The sequence below is a fragment of the Spodoptera frugiperda genome, chromosome 20 (genome assembly GCF_023101765.2).
Source record: "Spodoptera frugiperda isolate SF20-4 chromosome 20, AGI-APGP_CSIRO_Sfru_2.0, whole genome shotgun sequence".
In the NCBI taxonomy this organism is placed as follows: Eukaryota; Metazoa; Arthropoda; class Insecta; order Lepidoptera; family Noctuidae; genus Spodoptera; species Spodoptera frugiperda.
This window is the reverse complement of record NC_064231.1, coordinates 571,422-584,910: the sequence shown is the minus strand read 5'-3', so window position 1 is coordinate 584,910 and position 13,489 is coordinate 571,422. Positions and strand designations below refer to the sequence as shown.

At 36.4% G+C, this 13,489-nt stretch overlaps 4 protein-coding genes across 4 annotated transcripts; 3 read left to right on the top strand and 1 right to left on the bottom strand.

The window, feature by feature from the left end:
- The first annotated feature begins 1,398 nt into the window (after positions 1-1,398).
- Positions 1,399-3,560, top strand: LOC118261801 (histidine-rich glycoprotein-like). Its single transcript, XM_050701362.1, has 4 exons — positions 1,399-1,404; positions 2,673-3,083; positions 3,176-3,342; positions 3,427-3,560. The coding sequence occupies exons 1-4, from the start codon at positions 1,399-1,401 to the stop codon at positions 3,494-3,496; spliced, it is 654 nt and encodes a 217-aa protein (XP_050557319.1). The 3' UTR covers positions 3,497-3,560.
- Positions 3,561-6,040: 2,480 nt separating this feature from the next.
- On the bottom strand, positions 6,041-6,992 carry LOC118261994 (uncharacterized histidine-rich protein DDB_G0274557-like). The gene is made up of 5 exons (XM_050701690.1): positions 6,984-6,992; positions 6,728-6,892; positions 6,452-6,565; positions 6,195-6,361; positions 6,041-6,110 (listed from the first exon to the last, which is right to left on the bottom strand). Exons 1-5 carry the CDS (start codon positions 6,990-6,992, stop codon positions 6,041-6,043), a joined length of 525 nt encoding a protein of 174 aa, XP_050557647.1.
- A 1,289-nt stretch (positions 6,993-8,281) lies between these two features.
- On the top strand, positions 8,282-8,962 carry LOC118261760 (cuticle protein 18.6-like). The gene is made up of 4 exons (XM_035572711.2): positions 8,282-8,290; positions 8,393-8,536; positions 8,620-8,786; positions 8,885-8,962. Exons 1-4 carry the CDS (start codon positions 8,282-8,284, stop codon positions 8,952-8,954), a joined length of 390 nt encoding a protein of 129 aa, XP_035428604.2. The 3' UTR covers positions 8,955-8,962.
- Positions 8,963-9,761: 799 nt separating this feature from the next.
- LOC118261759 (cuticle protein-like) lies at positions 9,762-13,093 on the top strand. The gene is made up of 4 exons (XM_035572710.2): positions 9,762-9,802; positions 10,206-10,406; positions 10,835-11,001; positions 12,935-13,093. Exons 1-4 carry the CDS (start codon positions 9,791-9,793, stop codon positions 13,023-13,025), a joined length of 471 nt encoding a protein of 156 aa, XP_035428603.2. The 5' UTR covers positions 9,762-9,790; the 3' UTR covers positions 13,026-13,093.
- Positions 13,094-13,489: the final 396 nt, after the last annotated feature.

Below are 13,489 nucleotides of genomic sequence, written 5' to 3'. Positions count from 1 at the left end.
ATACCTGGAATAAATATCTGTAGATTTTTTCTGTATTCTGAACACTGCCCAATGATAACACGACGGTTATTTTTTATTAGAAACGAATTTACAACTTCATTTATTTTGGAAATTGTACCTAATTTTATGCTAGTGAATAGTTTTATTCTAGTGAAAAAGAAGTGAAGTTATTCATTACCTGGTTATGAATTACACTGTGAGACGGCTAGAACTCATTATTGGACGACACATGTTTTTTAGTATTATTGGTTAGATTTGGAATCACCAAACAGGTTACAATTAGGTAATTTAAGACATTAATTAGTACGGCCTTAATGGATCAAAACCAAAATATTTTTTGCAATCATTGAATATTTTTTCGGTGAATATTTTTTCGGTTGATATTCATGTTAAATGTTGCCAAGACGAGACCATATATCTCGCACTGTCAAAAAGTAATCAGATCTATTGTGGATCCAAGTTTGTAGGCGTGCAAACCGTGGACTTTTAAGGTCTCAGCACACATATGGGATCGGAAAGGGATCGTAACCGTAACGCCTTTCGCCTCGCTGTCAACCAGGCGTCAACCTACCGTATGCACGTAACGAAAGCGTATCAGCAGCGCCTGTACGTCAACTCGGCTACGGCTAGGCGACACCGACTAGACTAACACGGTAGTTAGTCGGTACGGAGAGACGTAAGCGCGGGGACGGAGAAACGTAAGCGTGGGGACGATGAGCCGTAAGCGCGGGAATTCAAGTTCGGAGCCTGTTCCGAGGCGAGGTGATTACGTTATTATTCCGATTAGTGTGCGTTGCAGTACGGAGTTTAATACAAACCATTCTGAACGGCTCGAGGCGATACGGTGACGATCCCTTTCCGATCCCATATGTGTGCTGAGACCCTTAAGCTTAAGCCCATATGACGAATAGCAAAAAGTCCGTGCGGCCGTGAGCTTACATACCAAATTTCAGTTTTCTAGGACTTCAGGCAGTACCTTAAAAATTTTGTTGATCATCAGTGAGTGAGTGAGTGAGTAACGAAATCGGGGTATTTTAGATATCATTAAAATCTAAAGTATAAGAGCTATGCAAAAATTTAAACTTTAAAGGTTTATTAAGTCTACCACTGACATCACATCCCGAAAATTTTGTTTATCTGGTATAACCCAAACTCAAGTTATGAATGTTCAAAAATACGACGAACCGCTTCGAGAAAAGGTAGAAAGTGCCCTTGCGCTTCGCTTGGCTCGTCTTGGCGGGGGCACTGCCGTGCCCCCAGATTTATATCTCCTGCGCCATTTTCGGAAAACATATGCATAAACTGTAACATATTGTAAATTTACACCTTCCCAAACCTACGTCTCATTGAGTTGTAATATAGCAGATTATACTCATGTATGAATAACAATGCTTCGTTATGCCAGTTAGTGTTATTATTCCATACAAAATGTTGATGTAAACTTCTTCAATTTATTAAATGTCATTCTAAAGTACGACAGGGACATAATAATATCCGGAGCTGTGGACTACATACTGGGTTTACCGGGGCTTTGGTTCGAAACATAGGAGTAGAAACGGGGTGGTTTTCAGCCAGTAAGCTCTCTCGCCTCGCCCAGTGTGGGTGAAGTCATTGGATGATTTCCCTCTTAAAAAAGGGACATGATAATAGAACAAACAAATGCAATTATGATCTTAAAAAAAAATTTCATCTCGACCTGTTTGGGTTTGTTTGCTTGGTTTATCTATTTATTGAAATACCTATTTAACACACTCATCTTCATAATTAATAATATTTGTAAATAAAGTATACTTCTCAGATCCGATCTCCAGAACTATCAAAGTTTAGTCGTATATCGTAGCTCAGGCATAGATCAGGAGTTGGGACTGAGTAGTACTCCCGCCCGTTCAGAGCGGGAGGACTGTGTCAGACTCATACTGACTAAAAATCACCCCGTTAATATTCTTGCTGTTCAAGCGTACGGCTTGAACAACCCGTAAGATTTCTGCGGCTCCGTATTGGTCATTAGCCCTACTGGGCCCCCTATGTGATGGCGTGGTGGTGTGATGGCTCTATTTGTATTTTAGATATTGCATTTAATATGTCATCTAAATGTTCTACCCTTTCACACAAATTCATGTAGGTCCACTACGAATTATTTATAGGTTTCTGCGTTTTTGGTTCACATAAACCAGTTTCTGCCATTACATTACTTTAAAGCAGTTATTTAACTAAATGAATGTCAATGCCCTTCACCGAAGAAAGTAAAGAGTCAATTAACTCAGATTTACCACTTTACTCAAGGTCAGTATTAATAATTCCACTTTTAGTTAAACTGGTTAAATACGTGTTCTTACTTAGTCTTTCAAGATTATGTATAAAAAGGGATAATATTTTCCAAAAAAGTATCAGTCACTTGCTTATACTCAAAGAGTAAAGAAAATAAATAATTAAAATGAACAAGGTTTTGAATTAAATACTTATGATTTTAAATAAATTGAATATAAATATTTACTCATGTAAATAACTGTAAAAATCTCCACTAGTTTCAAGTCACGTGTGACTTGACTCTGAACCGTTATTTTCTATTAATTTAGTATGTTTCACGATAGTTATTATAAAATTTTTATGTTCTAAAAATTAAACAGAACAAATTGTTACCTTAGATATTATGTTAATTTCTATTTTATTAGGTTCTTCTACTCGCTGCTGTGATCGCGACGGTCGCTGCGCGGCCCCAACAAGGTCACGACCAACACCACGGTCACGGTCACGCCATCTCCTCACAGAGCATCGTACTGCACCACACTCACGAGACCAAACACCCTGTACACCATGTAGAGCACCACGAGGAACAAGGCAAGCAAAACGAACAGAACCACCATGATGAACATCATTATGAGCAGTACTATCACGATGACCACCACCACGAACAGTACCACCATGATGACCACCACCACGAACAATACCACCATGATGACTCCCACCATGAGGAACAACACCATGGGGAACACCATCACGAGGAACACCACGGCCACGCCTCCTCCTCACAGAGCATCAAGCAGCACCACGGACATGGCACCGAGAAGCACGTCGTCTACTATGTAAGATAATAGTCCAGTTCATTCTGAAACCTTTCATTGTCACAAAATATTATGTCTTGGAGTATTCTATAACAATGTATTTTGTGTTACAGTCTCACCCTAAATATGAGTTCGCCTACAAAGTGGAGGACCCTCACACCGGTGACAAGAAGTCCCAGCATGAGTCCCGCGACGGTGACGTCGTGAAGGGCGTGTACAGTCTGCACGAGCCCGACGGTACTGTCAGGATCGTGGAGTACCACGCTGACAAGAAGACTGGGTGAGTAATACATAACGTACAATAATAAAAATAAATATTATAGTGTGCGATAGAATTAACTAATTATTTATTTTATATCAACAGATTCAACGCCAACGTTAAGTTCGTGGGTCACGCCAAGCACATCGTTCCTGAACACCACCACCACCACTGATTCTGATCTCAATTGTTAGACGACCTCATTGTTGAACCTTTCGTTTTAGTCATTATTTATTTTGTTGTCGCAAGAATTTGTTGTAAATGTAACAATTAAATATATTCTCTCATTTATATGTTGGTTTTAATAATAATAACTTTTTTACTTGTTGAAACAAGTACATAGTTAAATTAACTATCGTCCAACTTCATTTATTTTCCTGTTGGGACCATAAAAGATAAGTTAGTGAGTTGTATAATAACTAATGTAAGATATATTAAATTAATTTAAAATAATGGTCAATTGATGACAAACGATACTGCAGTATCAAATTACCACAGTAATTGACTTTGTAAACCAGAGTTTGTCTAATTTCCCAAACCCTTCTTTTTTTATGTAAAATAGGCCGACGTTTGGCCGCTATCTCGCCTGATGGTAAGCGATGATGCGGCCTACGATGAAGCACGACTGCCCATAAGCAACCTATTCACTTGGGCTTTGAAGACACCCAGGTTATACCCATCAGGAAGCTTGAAGTGAAGCGCTTCGTGCGAGTGGATGGGATATCCACCATGAAATGTTATGTTCTCTTATCTCCTATTATCTTGATTAACTGATTTCGTTAATACTTTTTTCAATGAAATCGATATTGTTAGGAGAAGATTTTTTATGAATATATATTATTTATTATTCACTTTTGCTTTAAAAAACATATTATTAATTTATTATGATTATAGTGTTTGCGATTAAAAGTATGTGAAATGATTTCATATAACAGTTATTTTTTATACTTAATTAGCATAAGATTTTAAAAGAGGGTTTAAATTCTTTGTGAAGTCCCAAAATAGTATAATCTATACTAAAATTATAAAGCTGAAGAGTTTGTTTATTTATTTGTTTGTTTGAACGCACTAATCTCCGGAACTACTGGTCCGATTTGAATAATTCTTTTTGTGTTGCATAGCTCATTTATCTAGGAAGGCTATAGGCTATAAAACACTACGATTAACAGGATCCAAGCAGAGCGGGTGAAACCGCGCGGAAGTAGCTAGTTTCATATAACATGGATATAATCCTGACATTTCTACTAAACCAAACAGAATTTTAATAATAGTAGTGTGTGTAAGTAGTAATAGTACCTAACAAGTAAAATAAATCTATGTTTTTTATTAAATTAATAAGACAAAAAGGTTTGGTATTTTTTTTCAAATTTTTTCTTTGTCTTATATCTTTGATGTGTATTTATTAAATGACCTTAGCAAAATAGATTATAATTTAGAGCTTTAGATAATTCTAAAGCTTTCTAATGAAAGGAAAGATAAACTCATTACTAATTTCCAAACTACGACGAGTAGGTACTCTAAAATATACTATATATAAATAGTATTTATAACCAAAACGATTAGTCTTATTGCTTTCTAACACCCAAAATTAATAGGTAACCTATCTCAATCCAAAATATTGAACTTACAATCATGTTTTCGAAAAAAAACTCTATATTACTAATGTCAAAAATCGAGCCACCGATTTTAGATTGAGATAAAAAAACCGGTCAAGTGAGAGTAGGAGTCGCCAATGAAGGGTTCCGTAGTAGCAAGTAGATGACATAATAATATAAAAGTAATAAAATAACTTGGTTTTTCATAGTGTTTGTTTGAACGACAAAGTTTTATTATTTGCGTTTTTTTTAAATCAATTATTTCTTAAAAACTAATAATGATATTTCGAATATATTTCGATAATTCAAACCAATTTTCGTTGAAAGTTTCCATTGAAATCTATAGCATATATTTTTTTAGTTTTCTCACTCACTTATTTTAAAAGTTAGAGGAAGGGGGGACACTGTCTCATTTTTCCACTGGAAGCGTCTATCTTTCAAACAATTGATTTTGACGATAACTGGTTTTAGGAACCTTAATGTCTTTTTTAAAGTCCTATCATTATTTTTTTTTTATTAGTTTCATGTATGGAGGGTCCCCTTTAATTTTAAAATTTATTAATTTTTATACAAATTCGAATAACGGTTACCAGAATATTATATCAACCCACAAAGTTTTAACTATGTAGGCCAAACAGTTTTGGAAATAAATGACGAATGTGTAAGCGTTCCGTTTTTTGCCATGGAACCCTAAAAATGATAGATTCGATATTTCATTATCTTGTTTCTTGAACTATCTGTTTCAATAACTCAATTTGATGCTGCAATATAATTTGGCATTAATTGACCGTTATTTTTAATTATTTGGTATATATTTACAATACTTATTATAGATTATTAGGAATCTGTAGGATAACCCAGTTCTAAGTAACTTACGACAGGGATATTTGGTTAGGGGATACACTTTGGTTTTGGTTTTCTTTTATGGTCCCAATAGGAAAATAAATGCAGTTGGACGATAGTTAATTTAACAAGTAAAAAAGTTATTATTATTAAAACCAACATATAAGTGAGAAATAATATATTTAATTGTTACATTTACAACAAATTCTTGCGACAACAAAATAAATAATGACTAAAACGTAAGGTTCAACAATGAGGTCGTCTAACAATTGAGATCAGAATCAGTGGTGGTGGTGGTGTTCAGGAACGATGTGCTTGGCGTGACCCACGAACTTAACGTTGGCGTTGAATCTGTTGATATGAAATAAATAGTTAGTTCATTCTATCGCACACTATAATATTTATTTTTATTATCACACGTTATGTATTACTCACCCAGTCTTCTTGTCAGCGTGGTACTCCACGATCCTGACAGTACCGTCGGGCTCGTGCAGACTGTACACGCCCTTCACGACGTCACCGTCGCGGGACTCATGCTGGGACTTCTTGTCACCGGTGTGAGGGTCCTCCACTTTGTAGGCGAACTCATATTTAGGGTGGGACTGTAACACGAAATACATTGTTATAGAACACTGTAAGGCATTATTTTGTGTCAATAGAAGGTTAAACAATGAACTGGACTATTATCTTACATAGTAGACGACGTGCTTCTCGGTGCCATGTCCGTGGTGCTGCTTGATGCTCTGTGAGGAGGAGGCGTGGCCGTGGTGTTCCTCGTGATGGTGTTCCTCGTGATGCTGTTCCTCGTGGTGGGAGTCATCATGGTGGTACTGTTCGTGGTGGTGGTCATCGTGTTGGTACTGCTCGTGGTGGTGATCATCGTGTTGGTTCTGTTCGTGGTGGTGGTCATCGTGATAGTACTGCTCATAATGGTGTTCATCGTGGTGGTTCTGTTCGTTTTGCTTGCCTTGTTCCTCGTGGTGCTCTACATGGTGTACAGGGTGTTTGGTCTCGTGAGTGTGGTGCAGTACGATGCTCTGCGAGGAGATGGCGTGACCGTGACCGTGGTGTTGGTCGTGACCTTGTTGGGGCCGCGCAGCGACCGTCGCGACCACAGCAGCGAGCAGAAGAACCTGAGAAGAAATTAGTTAAAATTAAGTCCAAAATTATCTTAATATTATTTTATTTTGCTATTAATTAATGATTTTTAATTCGATTGAATACCTTGTACATTTTAATTATTTATTTTCTTTACTCTTTGAATGTAAGCAAGTGACTGATAGTCTCTTTGGAAATATTATCCCTTTTTATACACAATATTTTTAAAACACAGAACGCCATGAGTAGGTACACGTGTTAGTCCAGTTTAAGTAAATTAAAACTGACCTTGAGTAAAGAAGTAAATCTGAGTTAATTGACTCTTTACTTTCTTCGGTGAAGGGCATTGACATTCATTTGGTTAAATAACTGCTTTAAAGTAATGTAATATCAAAAACTGGTTTATGTGAACTAAAATCGAGAACTCCAATATGTAATACTAGTGACATGTCATTGAGTGATATCAAAATAAATAAATGAACTAAGACCACTATTCCACTTTTTAGAACAAGTACTCTTAAACTGCATACTACTCTCTATTACTCTCTCTCAGGTCCTTTTAAACCTGATATAATTAATCAATTACCTTCACTGTTTTGTTCCGAAAAAAATTGCTAACACCTACAATAATTTAGGAAATCATATACAGTCGAATTGGTGATGCTCCTAAACTGCATGTGGAATTCCTTCGTATTTTTACTCCTGACAATTACTGTTGAAACAGAAAGCTGCAGTCATTTGCTTTATCATCTTACAGAATGGTCAGTAAAGCTAAGTTTTCATTACCGCGCTCATTAAAACTTTTAAGTTGATTCATGGATTCAAAGCCAGAGTGTGACGTGTTTTCGGGTGAAAGATATTTTTGTCGGCTTGAAGTTTTCCAAAGAGATGAATGATAATTAAGTGTCAAAAGTTTGTATTTTTTTTTCTTTCATTGTGTCTAGTAGTTTAATTGGTTCTTGTTCCGTTTTATTCAATTAAATAAATAGGTTACGTAAGCATTAAATAACTCTGAGTACCTGTAACAGTATAAGACCGTAAATAAAGTGATCATCAAATATTAAATAAATACAGCTGCAACGAAAGAATTCATATGGTCTGTTCATATTACTATATTATTACAATGTAAGACAATGTAATATGATATAATAATGGTTTAAATGCAGGTTTATTATTTCAAAACTTTGATGAATGAAGGTAAACGCTCTGGCCGTAAAGAAAGGAATTAATTAACTCGATACTGTATCAAGGTGAGATAAAGTATCCAAAATGAGGCCTATACTGCGAACAGGTTAAATATTTTTAAGATTGCGAAAATTTTTCGTCCAATCCCTTTATTGAAGTGTATAAAAAGCAAAATTATTCTTTGATAAATTATCACTCACTATTTGGTACTCCAAGAGTAAACAATACAAATCATCAACATGTACAAGGTACAAAACTGCCTTCACTCAACTTTACAGAACTAGAACTTTATTACAACTATATTATTAGTACCTATCTAACCTTTACTAAATATATAAATCTTTATACAGATCATCCTAGCAGCTGCTGTGGTAGCGGTAGTCGCGGCGCGTCCACAGGACGGTCACCACCACGAGCACCACCACCACGCCTCCTCCTCACAGAGCCTCAAGCAGTACCACGGGAAAGCCACTGAGAAACACGTCGAGTACTATGTAAGATAATGCTTCAATGCGGTTTAAACTGTACTAAATTAAATAAGGAATGTTTTTATCTAACACAATTATACCTATTGCAGTCTCATCCCAAGTATGAGTTCGCGTACAAGCTTGTGGACCCTCACACCGGTGACAAGAAGTCCCAGCACGAGTCTCGTGATGGTCACGTCGTGAAGGGTGTGTACAGTCTGCATCAGCCTGATGGCTCTGTCAGGATCGTGGAGTACCACGCTGACAAGAAGACTGGGTGAGTGTTCTAACATGATCCTTCATAACTTTGCGAATAAAAATATGACCAAACGAAGGATCACAGTTGTTATAAATTTTTATATTGTGTGTCATCAGATTCAACGCCAACGTGAAGTACGAAGGTCACGCCGTACACATCGTTCCTGAACACCACCACCACCACTGATTCCTTAGTACTTCTACTGATTGTTATTTAGTTACCTCAAAGATTGTTGATTGTTTTGTCTGTAAATATATCTTACTTTAACATTTATTTGTATATTTCTTTTTATGGTACGTAATCCTGACTTATTTCGTTATAAAGACCCTGAAAAATACAGTAGACTTGAGTATCTAGCTATATTTAATTAGGTAACTGGACTAATCGCTTTAAAAGATAATAGAGCTACGTTTTTATAACAATATGAATATTCAAGCCTTTTAAGATTGTATGAGAGAAAGGAGTTATATAAATGATGGTGATGGCGTCAGGGGAAATTGGAGGAAGAAGATATATTGCGATTGAGACGATTTGGTGGTACCTGTACATCTATATAATAAGTAAATGACGTCATAAATAAATAAATTGCAACGACTACATGGGCAGAAGCAAAAACAAGGATCTTTAAAATATCCAAAATATTTTTATCGATAATTACAAATGATCATCTTTTTACAAATTATGAGTCAAAATTATCTCAGGTATAAGTAACTATACTCCCCTGAATCACGTGTGCTTATAAAAATAAATCATTTATTGCACCCTTGCAACAGCATTAGTAATAACAAACGGTTTATGAACAATCAAATAATAAATCTAGACTTACTTTCGCAGACGTATCGGTTTACTTTTACGAAAGCATTACAAATAGTTTTATACGTTTCGTGCATAAATACACCAATTCCAAACTAATATTAATGCAATAATTGCTTTGATTACACATATCATATTGATATAAAAGTCGTTGTTTAGAAAAAGTAGAGATCAGTTTATTTTTGTGTTTAGTGTAAACAACAGTAGAAATGGTGCTAAAGGTAATAAAATTAAATAAGTTCTTAGATTAATGTGTGTGAACGTTCAAAAAGTGCAGTGTCTTTTGTCAATAAATTGGAGTATCTTGTGGAGTGTCTTGTTTATAAAGTGTCGACTACTGATTTTTTCACCATAGCTCAATACTTCTGTGTATTTTTATTCTTGAAAGGTGAAACCTAGAGTTAAAGTGCACCTATGAAACTCTTTGCCTAAAAACAAAGTCCTATGCCTGAATCTCGAGAGTTGTATACCAATTTCAGCCTTCAGTAGCCTAGTATAGAGGCAGTCATAACTTTAGAATTTTTTTAATCATAAGACAGCCCAAAACATTCCTTTATTAAAACTTTAGCACATTCAACAAATAAACGAAATGTGGTGTTCTTACATTTTAACAATATATTTCAGGTGGTATGTGCACTAAGCGTTTTGGCACTGGTCACCGAAGCCGTGACAGTGCACAAGCAGCACAAGCATGCGTTCTCCTCACAGCACTTCCTCAGACACGATGGCCATGCACAGAAAGTGTACATCATTGAACACCACAAACCAAGCAAACATGACCCTCATAAAAAGGTTGAACATAAGTACAAGCATGTGGACTACTATGTGAGTATTGTCGATTTTAGATTATTATGATGATGATTTAGATTCGTTTAAAAGTGACTAGCTGACCCGGCAAACTTTATACCGCCTCAAACATTTTTTTTCACTTTTTAAACCTTCCCTGGACTTCCACAAATAATTCAGACCAACATTTCCTAAATCGATCCAGCCGTTCTCTAGTTTTAGCGAGACTAACGAACAGCGATTGATTTTTAAATATACAGATTTCTATGATAAGGTTGAATGATAAATGGGTAAGCTTCAGCGTCCGCGACATGAAGTCAAAAATATTAAGTACATAGTAAAGAAGCCTAAGTAGTTTCTTTTTTTAGTTATTCCTGGTAACTAAACGCTGAAGAAATATTTTGTTTTTTTGTATATCATATTACGTGGACTATTACTACAATAAAATATACATTTTTGTTTTCCAGACTCATCCTAAGTACAAGTATGGGTACAAAGTGGAGGACCACCACACTGGTGACAAGAAATCTCAACATGAACATCGTGATGGAGACTCCGTGAAAGGATACTACGAATTGCATGAACCTGGTGGTACAGTCAGAAGAGTTGAGTATCACGCTGACAAGCATAGTGGGTGAGTTGAATATGGCTAGAATATTGAACACTATTGTTAATAAATACTTTGGAAACCCTCCACAATGCTAGTCAAAGGTCTTCCATACATTTGCAGCAGTCAGATACAGTAACAGAATCTTGGAAGATACTCAATAACAATAATATTAAAAACACAGACAGTCTGAGCCCACTATGGTTCTGCTTGGCCTTGAATCCTCTCAGTACTTTATTAGAGGCTTCAGGGCTAGGCTATCCTTTACGGAGAAGGGGTCTAGTCATATCCCACTTGCTTTACATGGATGACCTCAAGTTGTTTGCTCCAAATAACAAACAACTGATGGAACTACTGAAAATAACTGAAAAATTTAGTAGTTCCATCAGAATGGAATTTGGAGTAGATAAATGTGCTGTCATGCATGTGAAGCGAGGAGGGATTGTGGAATCTGAGGGTCTAGAACTCTCAGATTTCACAAAACTAAGAGCGCTCTCCGCAAATGATACTTACAAGTACCTGGGTATGTCAGAGGGATTAGGCATTAATGGACCGGACATGAAACAATCGTTACGGGAACGCTTCTTTGGCCGCCTGAATAAAGTGCTGAAAAGTTCACACTGCTGACTGCAAATCGTATGCATTACCCTCGTTCATCGATCATGAGGTTGTACATCCCGCGGAAGTGTGGGGGTCGAGGCTTGTTAAATGCTAAGACCCTTCATAACCGTGAGGTGTGCAACCTCAGGGAATATTTCCTGAAAGTAAACGAGGGTATGCATCGAGAAGTAGCGGCAGTGGACAATGGATTCACTCCACTATCTTTAGCAAAAGAGAACTGGCGCAAACCTGTGTTACTAAGCGTCAATGACCGCAAGGAGGTATGGCATAGCAAGGAGCTCCATGGACGCTTCTTCCGGGCCCTTCATGGACCCAGTGTAGATTTTCTGGCGTCCGTATCTTGGCTACGATTCAGTAATCTCTTTGGAGAAACTGAAGGATTTGTCTGTGCAATTATGGACGAAGTTATCCTTACGAATAACTACCGGATATATATTATTAAGGATGGGACCGTTGACATATGTCGGGCATGTCATAGTCCTGGTGAATCCATAAGACATATAATTTCTGGTTGTGGTCGTTTGGCTAATGGTGAATATTTGCATAGACATAATCAGGTGGCCAAGATTATCCACCAGCAACTTGCTTTGCACTACCAACTTGTTGAGTTTGAGGTTCCATACTACAAGTATGCGCCCGATCCAGTTCTCGAAAACGGCCATATCACGTTGTACTGGGATCGATCTATCATCACTGACAGGACTATTGTAGCCAACAAACCTGATATAGTGGTGATAGACCGACAAGCGCGCCGCACGATGATAATCGATATCACCATCCCTCATGACGAGAACCTCGTGAAAGCTGAAAAAGATAAACAAATAAAATATCTTGACTTGGCTCACGAGGTTGTCGACATGTGGAATGTGGATTCGGCTATCGTTGTGCCGATAGTCGTGTCGGCCAACGGTTTAATACCCAACAGCCTCGACAACCACCTTAGAAGGCTGGGGTTGGGCGGATGGATCAAGGGCCTGATGCAGAAGGTAGTACTCCTCGAAACGGCACGCATTGTGAGGAGGTTTCTGTCTTTTGAGCCCTAACCACCGGCAGCTTGGACCATGCTCCCGCTACCGGTCGGCTCCTATTTTTATATTTTTAAATGTTATTTTGTTTTTTATTTTTATAAGTAATGTTTAAAAATATAATTTTAGAGTGTTTTAAATAAATATATGGATAATATTAAAAAAAAATCTAACAAATTTCAAATCATCAGAATGATAATGCACACATACATAACTTCACACATGTCTCCCTGATTCTTACACACCCACACACAGAATGATAATTATTATGATACGTTGTATTTTACTATTTTAATTTTATGTTTTTTTTTCAGATTCCACGCAACGGTGAAACATAAAACACATCACATAATCCCGAAGAAACATCATCATCATGAAACAAAACATCATCACAAGAAAATGTAGATAACCTAGTATCAGAATGTTGATTGTGCTGTGATAATATTCATTTAGTAATAAGTTTATTATAAGCCTAGTTTATAATTATGTTTTTCTTTGTACTGAATAAAATAATGTGATTATAAATTGAGAAAATACCCAATTTTTATTTTTATTTTAACATAGGTATTTACCACTTATATATCATCATATCATACACGACATTTTAGTTTGTAACTATTAGTTACTATCCTTTTATAGTAAAACTAAGAAATTTTCATAACATAATCAAGTCTAAAATATAGATGTCCGATGAACGGGTACTGTAATTACTTGGGTGTCGGGAAGTCAACGCAAATGGTCTATTTGCACTTTGCCATTCCATAAAATATCACATTTACATCATTGCATCATATTTACAAAGGATTTAAAAGAAACAAATTGATTGTTATATTACAGACTTATCTATTTATTTTCACCAATGATATTTT